Source organism: Columba livia, chromosome Z (genome assembly GCF_036013475.1).
Source record: "Columba livia isolate bColLiv1 breed racing homer chromosome Z, bColLiv1.pat.W.v2, whole genome shotgun sequence".
Taxonomy (NCBI): Eukaryota; Metazoa; Chordata; class Aves; order Columbiformes; family Columbidae; genus Columba; species Columba livia.
The window spans coordinates 53,728,001-53,750,913 of record NC_088642.1 but is presented as its reverse complement, the minus strand read 5'-3'; the positions used below and the strand labels follow the sequence as shown (position 1 = coordinate 53,750,913).

At 39.6% G+C, this 22,913-nt stretch overlaps 1 protein-coding gene across 5 annotated transcripts in view; it reads left to right on the top strand.

Moving 5' to 3' along the window:
• The window catches only part of NTRK2 (neurotrophic receptor tyrosine kinase 2), a 208,354-nt gene that overhangs the window by 46,899 nt on the left and 138,542 nt on the right, over positions 1 to 22,913 (top strand). For 3 of the 5 annotated variants that reach the window (XM_065045878.1, XM_065045880.1, XM_065045883.1), the window contains exons 8-11: positions 625 to 924; positions 5,913 to 5,945; positions 10,931 to 11,031; positions 12,263 to 12,362. In XM_065045878.1, coding sequence (XP_064901950.1) covers positions 625 to 924; positions 5,913 to 5,945; positions 10,931 to 11,031; positions 12,263 to 12,362 — 534 coding nt within the window. The remainder of the gene's footprint in view (positions 1 to 624; positions 925 to 5,912; positions 5,946 to 10,930; positions 11,032 to 12,262; positions 12,363 to 22,913) is intronic. The other 2 variants (XM_065045879.1, XM_065045881.1) reach the window with 1 other exon arrangement.

Here is a 22,913-nt window from a genome sequence, read left to right as displayed (position 1 = left end):
TGGAAAATTACCTGAGGGAAACAGCACAAGTTGGTAAACTTGAGGCATTTAGCAGGTCTGAACAAAGAATGAGAAAAAGTATAGTAAAAAATCGTCTTTCCGTGACAGAAGAATCCAGGGAATTAAGTCATCTGTTCTGGCTTTGACTCTGTGGAGAAAATTGTCTGAAAGTTTGGATTCCTAGCTGAATATATTTCCAGTACTACTTGCTTTTGGCCAACTTTTAAATATTTTCAATACTGTTGTGTTCTTTCAGCACTCCTCTGCACCATTTTTCAGCAAAGCTAAAATGTTTCTCTCCCCCTTCTTAGTGATCCAGTAACTGAACTTCCCACATCTTACAGGGTTTAAGTGATTTAACAGGTGCTCAGTCTTTGTCTGAAACTAGTTTGCTTTGTTTCTTTCTGAAGAACAGCTTCATTTCAGTTGTGAGCACAGTAACCTAGGCAGACCAGGTGGGTTCCTGTGTGAGTATCTTCCAAATAGGTATCATTCCTCCTAATAACATACTTTTGTACTGACAAATGAAAAATACTTCCCTGATAACTCTGGGGGGAGAGAGGGAAGGAAGGAGAGACATGTTCAGAATATTCTGATGTTCTTCACTCTTTTTTTCCAATATAGTTGCGCCAAATATCACATTTATTGAATCTCCAACCCCGGACCATCACTGGTGTATTCCATTCACTGTGAAAGGGAACCCTAAGCCCACATTGCAGTGGTTCTATGAAGGGGCTATACTGAATGAGTCTGAATACATCTGTACTAAAATACATGTTATCAATCAAAGTGAATACCATGGCTGCCTCCAGCTGGACAATCCTACCCACCTGAATAATGGTGCTTATACCTTACTGGCAAAGAATGAGTATGGAGAGGATGAAAAACGGGTTGATGCTCATTTCATGTCAGTGCCTGGAGATGGTGAGTATGATTTCATTTATTTTTTTTTTTTTGAACTTTTTTTTTACATTAGCAATTGCAAATCAATGAGACTGTGGAGGCAGTGCTCCTGGCCAGTTTAATTATTTTGGAGGAAGCTTTATATATATGCATATGTATATTTTTTTTTCCTCTCTGAATGAATGCCTTCACATTTAGTTGTAAAGTAATGTTTTTCTTGAGTATTTCCTTCTTATTTATGGCTTCCCACGAGAGGCCATGCTCGTGATCCATTAATCTTCCCTTTGAGTAACTATCCTTGGTGCCAGCTAAGGCTAGTAAAAGGTTGCTGTTTCTGAAGTGTTTTCTGAAGACTTAGTTCTGATCTTGGAAAGCACTGAGTGCCAATTCAGCTGCTCTGTAAGTTTCCTGCACGGCTTATGAATGCAACTATGCAGTGCGTCCAGGGACATGGGGGATGCCTATGTAGCACCTACTGCCTTGTTGCAAACTCAGTACTGCAGTTCAGTGAGTTGGTGAAAATAGGTTGTTGAGGACACCAGAGGGAGCTGGAGAGAAAACAAGTAAGCAGGAGGCAGGATGGTCAAGGTCCCAGGTCCTCACAGGCATTTCAGCATCCAGTTCCCACTCGTTTGGGTGGAGGCTGGGCACCTATATGCCTAGGAATATCCACACTCAAGATGGTTGCTCTTAGATATATGCATCTTCAGTTGTTCTAAAAGTTCTGTCTCATCCCTCCTGAATTCTGTGTGAGCAGGATCAAGGTGGGCTAGCGGATTGAACTGCAGGGACTACTGTAAGTGATAGATGTTCGCTGTGGTTTGATCTTTTCCCACATCTTCAAAACCATATGTAAAGTGACCTTCAGACTAACAAGGTATTCATATAAGCATATTGCTCTACATGGGAAAAACTCTTGCACAGCTTGAGTGGAAATAGAGGCATATTTTTAGGCAAATTGCACACTTAAATCTGAAAAGATGAGCATATATGTACCTTTGGCTTCTTAGCCATGGGATATGAATGGCTGCTGCTTTTTTTTTGAAATAGCAATGTGCAGTGCTAGTGTTATCTGGCAGAAAAAAAAAAAATTAAATTCTCTATCCTAAATTGCAGGCTGCAGACAGTAAAAACATGGTCTATATTTAATGTGTTTTCCTATCTGCTCAGGCTGTTGCAGGGAGGAACATGGTAAGTCTTCTGCTTTCCCACACTTAGAAAGAGAAGGTGAAGTGCTGATACAGCTCAGCTTTAGTTACTTCTGCTGTCCTTAGTGCTTCTTTTTTCTCTGGTGTTCTTCCTTAAATAGACTCATTACAGAAACATGCCATGGTTTCAGCCACTGGCATTCTCTAATACTGCATTACAACAGGCCAGTAAAATGGTTCACCTCGTAGATATTTTCTGTACAATGGAAGTTCTCTTACACCGTGATTATTTAATATGAACCTGGCTTCGTTTTTCTGAACAGAATAAGAGTTCCTCTCATACACTCAGGTGAATATATAATTTTCTGTCTTTGATCCAAATCCCTTCTACTGTTCTGTTTTCCCTTTATGCTTCTCCCTGTACATAGAAAATTTTTACAGTTGTGTCCTTTTAAATCAGTAAATAGAACTGTAGGTATCCTCCAAATTAGAAAGACAGCATTATTTATTTGTTCCATCCTCTTTATACTCATAAGAAGTATAAGTCTCTCAGTTCTTTAAGCATTTCCCAGGCCTCGTGGTGGATTCAGATTCACACAAAGCGTGCAGAAGAGGACAATGTATGGACAAGATATAACTGCATTAGAAATCAGTTAATGCATAGTGGATTGCACCAAACCAGTCTTAAAAATTAATAACAGGGGAAAATGCTTATCTACCTGGTCTCCTCAATACTGTTTTTATCTTTTTCCTTTAAGAATCATGGCATTGAATTCAGAAGACGTCACAACATTGTTGTCTCTTTCACTGGAGCTGGCATAACAGCAAATGTTAAAAAACTAGAATCCTCTGCATTGTATTACACTTTTTGTTTCAAACTGCTACTATTTAAAGCACTGACAGGCTGTTTCAAACCCTTAAAAGGCTTTTTCAGTGCTGTCGTTACTGTGTAGTTTCTTCTTTTGGCCCACATGTTGTACAATGAAGCATGAAGATTACGGCCCACACCCTGGTATTATGTTCATTTCCATGCCTTCATGACTGAACTCAATACCAGCCCTGATGTTTCACGGGGTGGGGTACGCTCACTGAGCTTTAAACTGATTCTCTGGTTATTGCATCACTTACGGGCAAATGCTCTTGAACGTAAAAAACAAAAGAAAATCTAAAAAAACCCCTCACTTATAATCCATATGTCTATCTAAATTAAATGCAACTAAGTATGAAGCATATTCTGTCATCAGCAATGTAATACTCCACTTTCAAAGTTGCATCAAAGATGATGAAGACATCATTTGTGCTAAGATGCTCTCCACTGCTGGCATGCTGCTTGCAGAACATTTTTCACTGTTTTGAGGATGCAGGCATAAAGGAGAGGAAAGCATGTACCACAGTGGGATTTGGATTAGGTCAATGATAACACAGTTAGTATTGTAAATTAAGACTTTGTTTTAAATACAGAGGTCTGGAAGAATAATTTTCCTATTCTACTAGCTAGATTTTAAATTAGTTTTAATCTGCTAGAGTTCTTGGATTCTTGGGAAGCTGTCCTTGCTGAGGATGACGTGGTTATTTGAGACTACACTGCAGCAAACAGTAAGCAAGAAATATTAATGTTCTATTCTTGAGGCTGTTCTCGTAGTTGATCCAAAACAGCTAATGAATGTGGGAGAGATTTTTACCAATAATAAGTATTTTAATTAAGCTTATTCCTCTGCCAGTTCTCTGCTCTAGAATTCAGCTAAAGGAATCCAAGTCACATAGTGTCATGTAAAAGTAAAATAATATGTTAAATAGGCCTTAGAAATGGCCTCTTTCTTGTGCAGCAAAACAACGTGGAGCTGTTTTGCAGAAGTATGTTTTTGGATTGAGTCTTTTGCTGCTGCTTTGTTTTGAAAATGTCAAATTTCTAAAGAAAGAAGCAGGCAAACCAAGTGTAGTGGATGTAGTTTATAAAGATGAGTGTCTTAATAGTTTATTTATACAACAGTGTCTTCTAACAGGGACCAAAACAACAACGCTGTTCTGTGTTTGCCTTAAAAATAATTGTGTGTAAATGTGCAAAATTATTGTGGCGAAGTTTAATGTTAAAATAGCTTCAGCTGATGTTTTGATTATTGTATAGGTATGTTTTTATTTAGGGAATACTAAACAGAAACTTGAGTTTCCTCCAGCATCTTGATTTTTGCAACTTTATTTGAAGTGAACTATTTAATTATATAAAAGGTATTTGAATGGAGTTGATGACTTCCTAGTTTGTATCCTTATCAGGAGTTAGGGGTTAAACTAATCTGATTACTTTATCCCAGTTCCAGTAAAGACTAACAAAAATGTTGTCATTTAACTTGGGGATAAAGGACTGGGGATTTTTTTTTTTCCTCTTTAGCTTACAGAAGGTAAAGTAGAAATACTGTCTTTCAGCAGATGGATGTTTTATACTGGAAAAACTGAATACCTGAACTGTATGAAACGAAAACTCTGGTCAGAAGTTGCTTGGGAACAGATAGTACAAGCTTTCTTCACTTGTTATTTGTCTCTGCAGATTGACATAACGGTTCTCATGGAGTTTATTAACCTGTATCTCTGGATACTAGAATATCTTCAAATGCATTTAAAATAAACCTAATTAACTGCTGCCATTCAGCAAATAGGTTGCAAGTCTGTTTAGTATTTCCAGCACAGATTCTCATGATGTTGACAGAGGTAGAAACAATGCTGTTCACAGCATTTACATACTTCACAGCGTTTTTATGCCAGTGTAATTCCACTGTTATAGATTTACTATATAGTACGATTAACAGAGTTATGCCTTCTGAAGTTTGATTCATCTTTGGAGATTTTAACTATCTGTTAATTTTATTTCCAAACCAACAAAAAGAAAGAATGAAAATACAGAAGAGGTGATTAGGAGCGTACTAACTATGCTATGCTATGCTATGCTATGCTATGCTATGCTATGCTATGCTATGCTATGCTATGCTATGCTATGCTATGCTATGCTATATGTTATAGACCAGAGTGAATGGTTATGTTGTAATTATAACAAAAGTATCTTTCAAAGTGTGAACAGTCTAATAGTATGCTAATTTCAGTGGGTGTTCCATGCAGTATACTCACATATGTTCTTGTCCTTACATATGTGCAGTAATTAGAAAAAGCTGCAAACTGGAACTAGTAAAATTTAGAAAAGTGCAGACTAGACACTTGCTTGTGTAAAGGCTGGGTTTCGAGACATCTGACTCTTCTGGTAAGAGTTCTGTCAGTGTATCAGCTGTGCAACTGGCTTCTTGGAAGCATCCTTTTACAGAGCAAATGAATTGGTGCTGCTTAGTTCATTGCTACCTCTAGCCCTTAACTTGCTAGCTGACAGCTAAACTGGTTTGCCTCCACAGTGATTCAATAGCAGAATTTTTTGACCAGGTAAGAGTCAGTGATTGTTAATGCTCACTGAATTCTGCTTCCACTTAATGTCAGGGAGAATGTTACCATTGTTTTTTCAACAGGAATAGCTATTGTCACACCTATTCCAGATATACCTTAGCAGCAGAAAGCAGAGTTTTGCCCAGTTGGGAAATACTCCTGTGTTTGGCAGAGCTTGTGCCCTGTGCATTATCTGTTTCACATGAAGCAAAATATTAACCTTTGGGACAGCTCCAAAATGGTTGTAAATGTAATCTGATGAACACGTACTGCAATATATTGTTGTTGCTTTGCATTTGTGTAGATACTGATCATGGCTATTGCAAATAACATGTGAATTCTTAAAAAATTCCTAAAGAAACTCTTATTCTTCCAGCATTTGAAATCTATTTACAAATGCTTTTTCTTTTTTTTTCTTTTTTTTTTTTTCTTCATGTGCAGGTAGTGGCCCAATTGTGGATCCAGATGTTTATGGTATATATTTGATTTTCTTTTTCATTTCTTTTAATGATAAAAATTAAGGAACTAAAACTATTAAAAAATTGAATGTCAGGCTCAGTTAAATTGAGATGGCACATATTATAACACAGTTCTAAAAGGTACTTTGTATTTTTGGTTCTTCTCCTGCCTTATCTTATTTAAGAAACATTAGGCCATTTTACTTACTCCGCTGCTTTTGAATCACAATAGGAGAAGCGTAAATCCACTGCTACGAATGGTAGCAGTTGATCTGGTATGATGACAGCTATCTGATGTAGCTCACAGGCATAAGATTTTATGAACCTTTTGGAGGCATTACTTGGAGGAGAGTTCATGATTTCTCCTTATATAACTTATTTTTTTCAGGGATGATTCCATACTTGTTTTGCCTCCAAAAATGTACCCCTAAATCCCACTTAAAAATGTGGTTGGCACAAGTAAGTTTTCCTGTAGGCAATTTATTTTGCTCTGTCTGCTCATTTGTACCTTACTTTAATCTCTCTTGCATAAGCAGACCATCAACTCGGTGATATGTGAGTGTATGCCAGCAGATTTGATGACACAGTGTTCACAGTAGTTTTCTAGTTGGATGAAATGTTTTGGTCTGTACCTAGTGAAAGCCAGTGTGCACAAGAATAGAAGCTGCAGAATGAAAAGCAACTGGCTAGTTTTACAAAACACTTCTGTTGAGTAGGAAAGTCCATCCTAACCAACATACTCAAACACTCTTTAGCTTCCAGCAGAAACCAGATCTGGTTTGGAGTACTTTTTATTTGGATCAAATGGCCTGTGACTCAAGTTTCCTTAAGCTGATTTAAATGTTATTGCTTTGATTCCGTTCCATGTCATTAAACTTTAGCAAATGTGCAATTGAAGCATTAGTTTGTCTTTAAGTGCTTAGAAATACTAAAGGATAGCCTCCCCTCCCTCTCTTTCAAAAAAATTTTTTTGGGGGAGCTGGGAAGGTGGTGATGGTTTGTGCAATTTCTTACTTGTATTGTATTATGTCAGCTGTATGCATGAAGATTTTGATTCTGAGCTGTTTATCAAGGACCTATTTGCCTGTATATGGCTTTAACCATGAGAGTGCTGTGCTTCAATTGACTTGGGTAGGTTTCTGCTGAGATGCGCGCTTCAAACTGCACTGGTGGATCACAGCTTGCAAGACCTAGTACTGATGAAAGCTGCCTTCCTTTTTATTCCCGCCTTTTCTTTCTGCTCTTTGAAATTGCTGTCTTTGATCTTTGTTTTAGTGACTCAGTGCTTGCTTTGAGAAGCACTTTGTAGTCCAGAGTGTTTCCGTAATTATTCCAAATTCACAAGTCCAGTTAGTGAGGTGAATAAATGAGGCTGGCTGGAAAGTCTAGGAACGGCTACACTTGTTCAGAGAAGCAGCCACCTGCATGGCTGACAGTGGGAGCCCTGGCATTAGCTCCCTCAAAGACTGAGCGGTTTCATGACTTTTTTTCAGACTGCTCTCTGCTCTGTCTCCATGCTAACTCATTTACCCACAGCTTAGATTATGTTGGAGGGAAGATACAAAGAACCACCCCCTGGTTCCTGCAGGCTTCGCTTTAAAATGCATTTTTCAGAGCCCCGTGCTAATGGTGTTGCAGATGTGCCTGGTGTGCAGGGTAGAGACAGCGAAAGAGGATTTGATCCTGCTGGGCACTGGGAACGGCTGTGTGTCTCTTGGTCTGTTGGCGATGGGTAAAGTTAGTGGGAGCTGTGAAGTACTTCTCTGTGGGTGTCAGGGTGCCATGGTGGTCCCTCAGGGCAGGACCTGGCAGCCAGGGCTATCCCACCACCCCAGCCAGGAGCAGGGCAGCTGGGGGGACCATGAACAGCCCCAGACGCAGGCATTGGGACCTGTCCTGGGGCCAGGGCTAGGCTACAGGCCCGCAGGTGGTCCCGGCTCAGCAGGGCCCAGAGCTGGGCAGTGATGAACTGTGAGGAGATGGAGGCAGAGTGGACGGAGGGCAGGGGACCCTGACCTCGAGTACCACTCCGTGCAGAACAAACCCCTTCATAGTGAGGTTTGGCCTGTCCCTTGGTAATTGGCCTTCTGTGTCCTGCCCTCCATGTGAGGTGATCTCCAGACATTTTCCATTGAGTGTTTTGAATATAGAAAGGGAATCGGAAGAGCTGATGAGGTTGTGACAGGCTGTGTGACATTAAGTCTGTTCAGGAGAGTCCCAGCTGCAATTGTGGAGCAGTTGCTGGTGTCTCTGGATCAGCTCTGCAGCACCTCTCAAAAAAGGCAGCTGTCCTAGTTCCTCTGGGAAGGAGCTGAGAGGAATAAAGCACCTCACCTGGAGCTGAGCAAGAGAGCAAATGCAAAGGCAGCTTCTTTGACTATGAGTTCATGTCTTCATACCGTGGTGGTTGTGAACATGAGAGAGACAACATGCTCCATATCACCCACCCCTCAGAGGGCTGTGCAGAATGACCCCCGGTGCTGGTGTGACTGTGCTCTTGTCTGTATCCCAGCCGCCATGCACCTTCTTTGTGAAATGGCTGCGAAACACCGGCCAGCCTCAGCTGCAATTTACTGCAGTTGATGGAGAGCCATGGGTGGCTGCAAGAGGCATGTGACAGTGGGGAACCTGCCCTGAAGCACCTGGTCCTGGAGCAATACAAGTCCCACACAGCATCAGTCAAGAGGCGTGACCCTTGTCTGTGACCCAAGCACTATCGGAGTGTTTAGTGTCTATGTCAGGATTTCATAGAGAAACAAGCAGGAATTGGTTTAACTCCATATCACCCAGTTTTGGCTGGGTAGCTGTTTGTGTGTGTTTTCCTTGCCTGGCTCACGCATTTCAAGAGACTTTGGAGATCTGACACTTGTTCAAATGGAAATGCTTCACAGTTGGGCAGCAGGGAAGGGCAACGCAACACCAGCGTACTGACATGGCCTGCTTTACCTCTTGCCTGTTTTAGTATAAAAGTACATTCAGCGGATCCAAAGACCAGACCTGAAACACTGCATAGTTCTCATTAGCCCTTCAGGGTGTGATTTCCAATAGCTGAGTGCAGACCCAAGCATGAACAGAACTGCAAATAGAACTGCTTTTGCCCACCACTATTTACAGGTAAAATTAAGAGCAAACCATTTCCCTTTTGAAATTTTTTATTACAGAGCCACAGCAGCAAAAGCTATGAATATTTGTTTTATTTATTGGTCTTACAAAGTTACCATAAATACAGGGTTGGTCAAACCTATCTTTGTGAAGATTTCCCCAGCTAATTGTAAAGGAAACCAAATATTGTAGGCTGAGATAGTTGTTATGAAGTGGGCTCTGCCTGCAAATGCGTGAAGCAGAAGCCTGCTCCTTTGTTCTGGCAAAAGCATGTAGTTGTGGTGGTGAATGGTCTGCACAGCACCTTGTCTAAGTGTGCAGGCCATTTATGCAGGTGAGCTGCTCAGGCAGGATTGGTGCTACCTGAGTGCTCTTCGTTTGCCTCTCGCTACTTGCTACATAGGCAGCAATAGGCGTAGAGATGCAGTGCGGGGTCAGAGAATTCAAACAGTAGAAGACCAGGAAAGTGAATTTTGTTTCTCATGAAAGCTCCGTATACTTAATGTGTATTTTGGCTTGAAAGAGTCCTATCCTTCAGCACGCATCATGAAGAGACTAAATAGAATACATGAGCTGATCAGACAGGGACTGTACTGACTGTAGCACTGATCCCAAATGTAGCTGCATAGCTTCATATACCAAAAAAATCTGTACCATGACAAGTGCTTTGCAGAAATCAAAGGAAGATCAAAAGCCCATTGCAGGTTGCTGTTGGTGTTGTTAGCTGAGGTCTCCAAAATGGCCTTGAGAGCTAAAGAAGATAAAGTCTGCCAATGTGCAGTCCCTGCCTGCCCTTGTTCAGCAGCAGCTTTGCAGTTGGAAGAGTTCCTACCTGTGCAGTTAGTGAGAGCTATGCCTCTGTGTTCTGCTTTCTCAGATTCCAAGTTAAAATTTCATCTGTAGGTCTTACAGCACTGATTTTAATTGAAATGTATAAACAAATATGCAGTTAATTTCAAATATAAATTACAATTCTGGAGTTGCATTTTTATGATAGATGCAATTGTTGACTTTTTTTTCGTTCTTTCATCTGCACACATCACAGCCATAAAATTGAAGCGTTATGTGTATTTCCAGATGCAAACATAAAATATATGCATTTATTTTATTTCATGCACATTTCTCTAAGTTTGTATGTATATTATTCAATTCTTTTTAACTCATTTGAATAATTTGACAGGAAGTCATGGGCTGTAAATATCTGTGTTTCATTTTGAGATAATTATAAATAATTAAGCCATGTTCATTCTTTTATGGTACAGACCTGTCAGCGGAATTACTTTGACAAATCAGATTTCTTCACACCATCTCAGTTTTCTGAAGGTTTACCTCTGTGACAGCTTATGGTGCTAGACTGTAACCTCTGTGCACACAACAATATTTTTTTATTATTTGTTAAACAAAGAAAAAGAGCTATTTCACATTTGGTAGTAATAAACTAACTGAAAACCCATCTGCCAAGTTCTTCTCATCTGAACAGAAGTCTCCAAGCTAATTTCTAAGACTGTCCTATATTTGGCTGAATACAAGGCAGGAGAAGTTCAGCATAGAGGGCAGTCTTTAATTTTTAATGAGAAGTCAGAAGCACATGAAAATAGCTTTATGGACGGAGTTTTTATTTAACTCCAGTTTGTCCAGTAGAGATAGACATTATGGTGTAAATTACTTCTCTTTTCAAGTTTATCAATGTAACACATTTGTTCAGGTATCTGCGACAAGGAATCCCCCTACCCCCTGCAAAGTTTGAGCTACATTAGCAATAATGTATTGTTTCTAAAGAGCTCAGAGTCCTGAGAGTTGTTAGTGGACTTGCCATCTTACAGACCAGAAATGATAAAGACAACTGTTTCATCTCTAAGGTTACAACATTATAAAAGCAACCTTTTTTCCTTTCCTAAGAGTATGAAACCACGCCTAATGATCTTGGAGACACCACAAATAACAGTAATCAGATCACTTCTACGGATGTTTCCAACAAGGAGAATGAAGATAGCATCACTGTAAGTATATATATATTGTTTCACGATCTGTAATCTTGGTGTACTTTCTGGCTACAGAACTCAGAAAACTGTGGAAATTGTAATAGGACCTTGAGCTACCAGACACTGGAGCTATTACTGTGTTGTGATCAAAACTCAGAAAAAGAGGGGAAAAAAAGAAAATCAATGCTCCTCACTCTTGGCCTCCCCCCCATTTTTTGACAGAGCGTATAACTTTTCAGTACAAGTAAAATGGCTAGTTATTTTGTTTCTTGCTTTTCCAAACAAGTAGCTTCAATTTTTTAGCCTAAGACTTTGCTTCTAATTTCAGCCAAGGAGAGCAACTGTATTTACAAAAAAAGACATCCAAGGTAATCTGAAGATTGTTGTTGGAATTCAGGTCCTGAAGTCAGCTCCTCCTTACAGAAAGGATGTGCTGCAGTGAACTTTCAAATTCTAATTGTATGTTTTTAAAACATGATTTCATGTAGGTTTTTGATAATTTGTAATAGACTTTAGTATAAGTAGCTGAATTGGTGGGTTTCCTCCTTTGCTGCCTTGCCCCTCACGCTTTCCTGAGCTGAATTGCTGGAAACTGGTGTCGGGTTGCCAGGCTGATTGCTGCTGCAGCCTCCTTGCATCGGTGACTCCAAAAAGCAGCAGCTGTTGTAGAGTGTGTACATTCATGTTCACTAGAGAGTGTACTGTGAATCAGGACACTGTGCTAAAAAATTGGTCTGGTAAGAGAATCATGGAATGGCTGAGGCTGGAAGGGACCTCTGGAAATCCTCTGTCCAGTTCCTCCTGCTTAAAGTGGGGCCAGCGTGGTTGCTCAGAGTTGAGTATACTCTGCTTTTGACATCTCCAGTGATGGAGACTCTACAGCCACTCCAGGCAATCTGTACCAGTGTACAACCACTCTTACGGTAAAATCTTATTCCTATGTGCGTTTGTTATGTGGTTTTTTTTATAACATGCTACTCTGCTGGAAGGGAAAGGGGTGATGTGCACTTGCTCCCACCTACCTTGAATGTGTAGGATGTTGAAAAAGTTGTTCTTAGAGGTGTCTGAATCTCTGTTCTCTGCAGGATAGAAGAAACCTCAACAAATACTCTTTGATCCAAGTGCAAATGTTTCCCAGTTGAAATTAGTCTCCTTACCTAACTGGGGTAATCTGAATGTATGTTGAATGTCTTTGAAGGTAGTTCATGCGACTTAAATAATCAGATCTGTTTGTGTCCTCTTTTTTTAGGTGTATGTTGTGGTGGGAATTGCAGCACTGGTGTGCACTGGCTTAGTAATAATGCTCATTATTCTGAAGTTTGGAAGACACTCTAAGTTTGGGATGAAAGGTAAGCAGGGTTGTTTTTCATACCTTCCAGTGTTGTTGTGGGTTGTATGAGCTGATACTGTAGACTTCTGCACTGAGAGCAGCCAAAATAACTAGATTAAGTACCGTCACATGTAGTAGGTTTTTTTATTCATCTGGTAAGTATGGGCAGAGTGTAGAATTTTGGATCAAACTCTTCTTTTTTTTCCTTATAACAAATTGCATTTCTTTCCCCTCTGCTGCAAATCCCCCTGCGATGCTTCCTGGAGTAAAATAATTCTTGAGACAGTGTAGGTAAGAAGAAGATAGGAAATGAAATTTATTCTGATATGAGTTTGATTACAACGATTTAATGAGAATCTATGCTGCATGTAAGAGGTACTTCAGATCATACTATAATGTCACATTAAGGTGACGGATTAAAGGGGAAACAATGGCAAGAATGGAAGGTGCGTTTGCAGTGGACCCTGTCAAACTGGTGCTTTCTGACAGATGCATTTCCTTGAGCTTCTGTTTGTATCTTGGGAAGTAGCAGCTGGAGAGAGTGGAAGGTGCTCACGTCATGTGGAAGGAGGAAATCTCAGCCCTTCCATTTATTCATTTATTTATTTTGCAGACAGATGGAGGTATGTGAGATGTGGAGGTACCTGCAACAACTCAATTACTGTATTATTTTGCTGATATCATCAGTATCTGTCTGGTGATATGGGTGAATTATATTACAAAAAAAGAAAAAGCACCGTCTTGTTGCAAAGACTAGAAGGTGCTTTGCTAGGTGCTAAAAGAGTTGAACATCTGTTATTAAGATGTGTAGATGAGGGTCTGTGGAGAGTGGTAAGTAATCTTTTGGGAGGCTCCTGTTAACTGTTTGTCCTTCCTCTCAGTTGTGCTCGTGACATAGTACCACATGAATGTATAGTTTGGTAACCCTTACTTGCTCTTCACAGGTGCTCTGTATATTTTGTGTTTCTCTGTTCTCTTTAGAGGAGAGCAGAGCAGAAATGTAGTCAGTGCGGATTACGTTGTTGGGCTGGTAACCTTTTCTCTCACCTTCTTCAGACGGGACCAGTCTCAGCTCTTTGGAGTAGCATTAAAAGAGGACAGTCATTGTGAAATAACCTGAATAGCGACATGGAGCCAGCCAGCCAGACCTGCAGAGTTTTGGCCAGACTAGAAAAAGCTTTCTGTGACCTGAACAACAGTTCAGCATAAATTTTGTGTCTGAAGCTTTCTGAATTATATTTAGAGAACTGAGGTAGATGGAAGCTAGATGAGAGCAATGATGAGAAATGTCTGATGCTAGTTCTTTAAAGCTGAATGCCTGTTAGGTTTTTCAAAGTTTGCATTAAATATTTCAACACGACATTCTTGGAGGAATGAGGCAGTAAACTCTGCTCTGAGGGAGAATGTGCAAAAGTTGCATTTTGTGTAGTAGCATATTAACTTACCTTCCAGGAACTCCCTACATGGGTGGTGGTGTTTTAGTATCTTCAGGTACAACTCTTCTCACAAAAATATTGCTCTTGCCTGATCAGTAAGTTTGACCTCAGTATTTGTTGCAGAATTGTCCATGTAGATCACATCTTAGTAAGGATACACTTTTGGGAAAATGACTGAAGAAATTCTGAAGAAGCAGCAACCTCATATGTGGTGTTTAGTTCGTTCTTTATATTTGACCAGTGATGGTTAGGCAGATCAGTAAAATGACCTCACAGTTCAGGTATACTCCTTCAGAAAGTAATCACAGGCAAAGTATATGTGGTAATGTTGAAATCTCACTGTGAGCTGCAAATAATTCTTGAATGGTTTGTCAGAATGGAGTGACCTCCAGTTGTCACTGAAGTGAACCTCAAACTTCTCTGAAGTCTGCATTCACATTTGAGCTTCACAGTCTGGATCTGTCCATAGTCCAGAGTCCTGGGAACACTCTCTCTGTTTATCATCATCGTAGTACTATTGCATTCATATTAAAGCAATATTTAAAGACCTGAGATTAGAACACCAAATCAATATGTAATACCCAGACTAGTAATAAAATATTACCTGTTCTGAAAAACCTACAGCATATCTTGAGGATTCATAAATGAAGATTAAAAAACCCTGGGGTATTTGAGCTAGAGGAAGATGAATCAAAGTTGAAGAGAAATTTGTTTATTGTCAGTATTGATCAGTACAATATGTCTAAAATGTGTTATTTTTAAAATTCTGAATAAAAGGATGAAGCCAGCTACCTGTGAACTCCTTCAGTCATTTGCCTTTGAATTAAGTGACAGCAAAATTAGTCCCAAGTTAGCTTACAGACATAGTTGGTGGTTTAATAAACAGTCTTAGTAGGGAAGAAAAATATTGATTGCCTTTTAAAATATTTATAAAGCAAGATAAAGAAATCTTCTTTTCAAATCTTCCCCAAAATATGAATGTTTCGCATTCATAAGAAGGAACTTCTTGAGTTAGATCAGGCAGAAATGCACAAAAGGCTGTACTTTTTTTCTGTTATGTGGTGAGGACTCAGCATAGTCATCTCGAACACCCTGTCTCCCCACCCTTCTTCAGCAAGCAGTTTGGAAATAACCAGGATAGTCACTCAGTGATTGAAGCAGACAAACAGGCACTCCGTGATATTTTTCATGTAATCATGTACGTGGAAAACATGTTCCACTGAAAATCAGAAAAATAAATGTGTAAGCAAATAGGCAATCAGCACTGTGTGTTCAATAGGAAATGTCTTTGTGTAAGGGATGAAATTTTCACCCCATTTGGATTCGCAGCAGGCATCTGCAGCTTCTTGAAGGCATTTATACTTCATATTTTTAAATGCCAGTTTATTCTGTCTTTTGCATGGGTATCATCTGGTGAGTTTTTAGATTGTGTCCTTGCTGAGCCCCTCTGTGCTTGAAGAACTTGAGCATGGTTGGAGTGTTCACGGACAGCATCCCTAGAAGGAGATGTGGAGCGGTCAGTTGTGTCTGAGCTCTGCTGCATCAGAGCTGCCTGTGTGTGGAAGCACTGCAAACACTGAAAAGCTGCAGAGACTGACACAGAGCTCACATGCCTCATTGTCTTCTTTCCGTTATTGTATTGACCAGGAAAGAGTCCAGTTTATGTGGAAGGGAGCACCAGGTCCTCCAGGAGCTTCCAGTACTTTGGCAGTTCTGATCAATCTTTTACCAAGATCTGCTGAAGAGTTGTATAAAAATAACTTTCCCTATCTTTTGGCTTCTCTCTTTATTTTGTGTATATAAGGTGAGGGGACAACTTGGGATATATTCATTTCACTCAGTTACCTTTCTAAATTGTAGTAATATAATATTTTTGCAGGTAAGGAGGACAAGCAAAGCTCTCCTTCATGGCCAATAGCAAAACAAAATATCACAATTGTGATATTGTGGATTCTGGTTAAAGTCGGATTGCACCATATGAGGCAATTATTTTAATTCTTGCAGTGTTTCTTTTCACTCTGTTTTTTAGAGCTAAGGGAGATAGCAGGCTCAGTTTTAGGAACAGTTTTAGCAAAGAACTGGTCTGTGATCTGTGCTAGAAGATACTCAAAATAAGGTCAGTACTAAGAAGTGATACTGTTCTTTCTGCTCTGTGGATAAACTCTCATGTTGTGCTAGACTTCCAGACTTCCATTGCAAAGTTCGTCAGAGTAACTGGTGAAACATAGTTCTCTCTATTTCTCTGCTTGTGTACATGTTAAACAGCTTATACAGGGTCTGTTGATAACAGCTTGTGTGTGAAAAGCTGCTTTTGGTTGCTTGAATCTGGCACTGACCCTTGCAAGATGCTGAAACATAAATGGCGAAAGCCTCAGTTAATTTCTTAAATATATTCATTAAGATTTGTGGGTTGCTCTTACAAAACACCTTGGCTTGCAGTAGGATTGGAAAGTGCTTATGGTGGGAATTCACTGAAGGCTATCAAGACAGCTCTTACCATTTTGTGTGTATTTCTGACTCCATCTAACCCGGTTATGAAACTGGAAAACAACAAGGGAGCTGGAGTAGAGAGGGCAGACAAAGGTTTGTGAACTCCCTGAGAGGATTTATGAAAGAATAATTCTACTCCTCTTTTATTCTACTTCTTGTGTTGAAAAATAAATGTAAATAAATGACTAGTTGCAGCATAACCAACCTGATACACTAAGCATGAATGAAAGTATGGAGGAAACTGATGGAAGATAAATCAGTAGATAAAGTTTGAAATAACATAATTCAGTTAAAAGGAGGAAAACATTTTTGCTGATTTCAACTGTAGTGAATTTTAGCACATAGTGTCCCTATTCCAGCAACAAAGCAATATCCTCAGTGGTCCTTGCTTGCTAGGAGAGCTGGAAATGGATGATTACAGGCAAGAGTATTATCACAGCTGCTTTACTGTACAGTTAACGGAGTTTGTGTAGGTTTTACCAAAACCAGAAAGGAGAGAGAACAACACACTCCTCCCCAAAGCAGCCCCTTCTGTCTTTTGAGAAGTTAACAAATACAATCTGACAGAAATAGAGGGAAACATATGTGTACCTAATCCCTTTGGGGTAAGTGGGTTTTTTTCTGAATGTTTGTATGAAGTTTCTGTCGGTGCTTTGAGCTGTGTGCAGTAATGCAAAGCTAAGAGAACAAGCTGCGTCTGAAATTCCCATTGTACTTAGCCAGTGCTAGCTATCTTCTCAGGTCTCTGAGTTTGGGTGTCATGCTTTGAAAGATGCTTCTCCTTCCTGGAATGCTTTCTGAACTACCTACCATGTCTAAACTTAATCCTGACTGTGAATGCTTTCCCCCTTTCATGGTCTTTAAAGTCTGTCCAATTCAGGGTACAGAAATTTGTTTTTCTCTGATCAGGTAATGAGATTGTGTGTGTTGATTTAAGAAAGAAAACAGCATCCCTTTTAGGACAAACACCCCAAAACAGTAGCTTTTCTTCAAGCCCTTGTTAGCTGTTTGTCATTATTTTTGCATGTAAGTTTGAAATTGCGACTGTCAGTCAGGCTGCTGTGCTCTTTCACCAAGCTGATTAAAAGTTGTGAATGCATCCGTGGATTTTGCCTACCAAAGTCAAAACAGGGTATTTTCTCCTACTTCTTGATAGTTTTTTGCTTAAATGATTTCCGTAATTTTTTTGCTGGGCCATGAACTTCCTTGAAAACATGTTAATTAAAAGCATTGGTTATTCCAACAGGAGCATATTGAAAATTTGAGGAATATTTTTTCATCCCTGTGTGTCATTATCTATGTTGGTTTTCCTTGAAAACCCTTGTTATTTTTGAGCTTTGGTCCAAATGATGATACAGGAGAGGGCAGCTTGGAACTCATATTCAGTTGCAGCATGTTTCTCAGTTGTCTTACAGTATTTTACTTTTGATAAGAAACACAATACAACAGCATGCTAGAAGCCTCCTTACAAAGCAATAGTGTCGTTCTGATACAATGCATCCATGACTTTAACACTCATTTAGCCAAGTGATCATTTTTACATGATTTTTAATACAGTGCTGTCCCAGTCAGAGTGGAGTGCTTTATTGTTCTGTCTGAACATGACCATTTATTGAGGCTTTTGCATATTCTTTTCAATGTAACTTTAGGGCCAACAGGAAGTCTTTTATGTTTTATTTGTCTGTAAGCACATAGCAAGTGGTCATTGTACTCTCTGTTTTAATACATTTTACTTGACTCCACATTGTTGTGGGAGAGGAGGTGGTTGCAAGGGACTTCAAAACAAACCCTGCTTCATTCACATTGGTGACTAAAGAGTTCAGATTTTGGAGAATTTAGATGTCTCTAAGCGAGGGTTTTGAAGTGCTGATAAGGGGAAGGGCAGAGCTGTTCTATTTACTAACTCACATGTTATCACATTATTTGCTTAAGCAATTGGGTTGCTTATAGACTAGGAGAAGAATGTAATGCCGTTAGAATAGAAGAGCTTTTACTCCTTTTAATTCTAAAACAAGTGAAAAGTAGAAGCTTTGCATCTTCAGCAAGGACCTGAGGTTTGACAGATATTATCTCATGTTCAGATTGGTCTACAATAAGCCTGCAGTGAGGGTTTCCTGGACAATTTTGCCATGTTTGCCAGATAATTAGGAAGATCAATTTGGAGCTTGGGAACATGCTTGCTGCTTGACCTTAATCGAGTCACTGAAATGTAAAGCTTTTTGAGTTTCCATTTGTACCTATAGAAGCAATTTTGTGCTGTGTTGTACTTACCCAAATGTTGATTCTATGTCGTTAGAACATTTCATTATGTAGTCAATGAGCAGAATATAAAAGAGGGGTTAATTCATGTGAGTCAGTGTCGTAAGATAAGATGTAGAGAAAATGAATGTGCTCAAATCTACGGTATTTTTAGTGAGTAGACATGTAAAGGCAATGATGATATTGCTCATCTCAAGCACACACAAGAAGCTATTTTTGTTGTTTGACATTGGCATTCCAGTCCCTGCAGTCATGGGCAGATCATGCAAATTGCCTTTCTCTGGGGCATCCCTTGCATAATGGGGGCAGTAATATTTACTTATCACATGAACGTGTGGAAGGTAGGGTTGTTAATGCTTCTGAGTACCTTACTCTGAAGAAGCAAATTGCTGTAAGTACTTCAAAGAATGATAGTTCTTATGAACTGATCCGTGAAAGTAATTTTGCGTGAAGGATTTTACAAAGATCTTAAAATATTTAAGCCACCATTCTGTTGTGTTCCAATAAAGAAAAAGACATGTCTCTTAAAGCATTGTTTTGGGGCCACATCACTCTATCAGAACATAATGTTAGGTATTTCTAGCTTTTCATCATTTTTATTCATATAAAATTTGGTCTCAGCTTTCTGTTTCTGTCTTCTACTAGTTTCCTGAGACTGATCCTGAAGTGCAAGATATAGGAGAGGAATGTAGCTCGGGTTCTGTAGTACAAACAAGACAGTGGGTGGCATGCCCCATATGTAAAAAAGGATTTAGGGAGACATCTCAAGTCTGAAGCTGGGGAATTTTTAATGATACAGTGCATTTGACTATGATATTCTTTGGTTGCAAAATTCAAACTCAGTTGTAATGATTGAGGCAGAAGAGGAATTATTAACTTGCTCAGAGCTTTTAATGATTCAGACTACCATACTGATGGATATTATTAAAACAGGAAGATTGTATGAGGCTTTGTGTCTGTTACTAGTGAAAATATATGGAAAAAAAGTATGAACAAGTATCTGTTGTATTCCACTGCCCCTCAATCAAGAAGTATACAAGCAGGTGATGGGATGTGCATGAGTGAGATGAACTGGAGAACTAGGGAGATGCTGAGTAGAGGACAGCTTAGAGATTAAATGGAAAGTGACTGAAGAGAAGTGAGGCTAATAATGGATGCAGCGGAAATGAGGAAAGCTGAAAATCATAGTTGCCAGGGCTCTACCTTGATGTGGGCTGAGGCTCAGAGGAATAGCACAGCTCCTACATTAAGCTAGTGGCAGATTGCTCCCCAAGTTTTTATTTTACAGAGTTCAGAGTTTCTCTTTTGGTTTCTTATGTGCAAATGGTGAACACTTACCTGCTGGAAATGCATTAGTTTTTGAGGGCAAATTGTGGTTTAGCCCATGGAGAATTTTAGAGATAAATGAGACTACACATAGGATGAAATATGATGAAGAGAGGAATGGGACATGGGAGAGAAGGTGGGTCATGGATAATTAAATATTTACCTGTAATCAGAGTGTGATCAGGCACAAAGAGGTTGGAAGAAGTATTCAGATGTGGGGACCGAATGGGAACAAAGAAAGAGAGCAGATAATAGAAAAGCTGGCCTATGCTTTTTATTTATTTATTTATTTATTTATGTGTTTACTAGTGGCCCCAGTTCTCCAATGCTTTAAGCACCATTTACTACAAAGTATATGTGGGCTTGGTTGTGATCACCATTTGAGGAAATGTTGAAGCTAGATGCTGCTAGAAAACTACATGTTAAAAAACAAGGAGTTCTTGGAAACAGAGATGGGAACATGAATAGTAGATAAATAGAAGGTATTCTGGGTAGAGATGGGGTCCATTGTATGAACTCCAGCTAAGAAAAAGGATAATATGGAAGGGGCTGCCAGCAGAGGTGCTGATAGAAGTTGTTCCTGGAGGCTGGTGTGGCTTGTAGTGACTCATCACAGAACAGCTGGGGCTGGCAGGCACCCTGAGTGTGGCCAGTCCAACCCCTGGCTCAAAGCAGGGTGAGGTACTGTGGTTTGCTCAGGGCTTTGATCAGCGAGAACTGAATATCTCCAGGGATGGAGACTTCACAACCTCTCTGGGAAAGGTGTGCCAGTGTTCAATCACTCTAACAGTACAATTTTTATTTCCTTATTTTATTTCAGTTTGTGCCCACTGCTGCTTGTCCTGTCTATAGGACACGTTGACTCACATTGTAGAGGAACAGAACAGGGGTACATAGAGGTGGCATGTGGACAGAGACACTTTCTGAGCTGTTCTGTGTTGCTTTTGAATACTGTTTCAATTATGAAGACAAGGAAATACTGAAAGGTTACTGTAGACCACATGCTATTTTCAGTACGTTTGGCTCAGGTATGTGAGTCTCAGTTGAATAGCACCAGTGGGTATATATATATAAGCATATATTGCTTAGGACTTCACTCCTTTTACAATACCTGTCAGATTTAATGTGAGTTTTCTTCCATTTGTGTTCCTCAGCTTTCAAAAAGCGATGTAGGATTCATCCTCTGATTGAGTTGCATTAATTTCTGCTAATGGCTCTGAAGTTTGAACCTTTTTTTTTTTTTCTTTTTCTTTTTTTCCTGAGTTTGGGAGAAACCCTGTGCTTGTCCTGAGTAGTGGATAATACAATGACTCTGCTTTATAAAGTTCTGTTTTTAAATACCTGGCCATCTTAGCTACTTATCAGTTCTCTTAGCAGATGCTAAGGGCTTAGTACAGTTGGAGTGCCCTTTTTCGTTTCATTCCTGTAAAAGCATTCAGTATTGAATTTTGCACAACAGGGGAAGATTGACCCTGGGCTCAGAGCCTGGCTGGGGCAGAACACTGTGCCGGAGCCCTCCTCACAGCTCTTGTCATTCTGTTTCCTGAAGTGGAGCTGTGTCTTTTAAAGCAGCATGCACAGAAACACAAAAAGTGGAGGCTCATGTAAGTTTGTTTTAGGCAAATGTGTGCATCTAAAAAAGCCCCACAAACAAACTGCTCAGAAATTTGATATAATTTTTAAAGTTTTCTGATGCTTATTTGAACTTTCCCCAAATCTGGCAAACTGTTTGTTCGCTCTTGTTTGATTTTGCAAAAACATACAGGAGTAGCCTTTTATCAACAGCTTCTTTTAACGTATCTGAAGACGCCTTTGTTTTGTTTGTGCACTCTCATGGCATTATACTCTTTGGATCTGAATATTTGGAAAAAAGCATCAAGAATAGATTTTTTTTTCCAGGTTCGTGGGGTTTCTTCTTTCAGAATGAACAAGAAGAACTGTAAAGCCATTGTTGTAGCAATGCTGTTGGTGCCTAGGAAGAAATGAGGACGTACAAAAGTTCACAGGAATTAAGAAAAATTAAGACAACAGGTAGCCAAGCTGCTTGAGTATCTAGTAAAAGGAACACTTTAAGTTTTATTTCAATTCTGGGCAAAGGTTCAAAAAATATTGTTTTATTCAAGTTGAATGGGTCCTTTTCATGTCTCTTTTTCACACACCCACCCTGATGCGTGTTTATCACCTCCCAGGATATCTATAACCTGGGAGCTGCTTTGTATATAAACTGTTGACGCAGCCCCACCACTGCAGTCTGTGTATTCCCCAAGGTGTTTTCTTTACGGGTAGCTGAACACACCTTTTCCGAGTGACTCATAGTGGTTCTCTTCCTGGAGATCCTGTACCTCCCCAGTGCTTCCTCACAAGTGCAATATAGGTGTGGCTCTCTGCCTCACAGTGACCACTGTTTTAGTCTGTCACATTTATTTACTTAACAGTCCTCAGCCTGGATGATAATCCAGTGTAAGGATCGGAATAATGTGTTATAAGTAATGCCTTTTATTCCAATAAATGAGTGATGAGGTGAAATGGGAATGGCCTTCTCTGTTTCAAAGTTTTTGTGCTGTTCTCAAAGCCTGTTTTCTCCTAATACCTGTGTAAAAATCAGAATTGTGTTTTTAAACACAAGTCTCTCATTCTTTTTTTTGTGCTCTGCCCTGTTTTGACCTATTTAACACTGTTCACTTTGCCAGTGCCAGAAACCAGGAAGAAATGATGGCACTTCCAGTATGGCATTGAGAAACAAGATCTAGCAAAATGAGATCAGTCTTATTTCTTTGAGGTTTTCTTAAGAAAATTAAGGCAGGGTTGAGAATCATTCTGGTTTGTTGTGTTTGATTTTTTGGAGCTTCCTAAAAAAGGCAGTGGGGTGGGACCAATGTAACAGGTTCCTTTATGGTGAAGTAAACCAGACAGACTGTTTAGTAACTATTATTTATTCTAGGCCAGTTTTATTTGTACTGTTAAAGGTTAATGCCACTGCTTCTTCAACTGCCTGGTGTAGCTGAATGCCCAGGAGAACAATGTGGAGTAATGCAAACATGCAAGAAGTATTCAGAAAA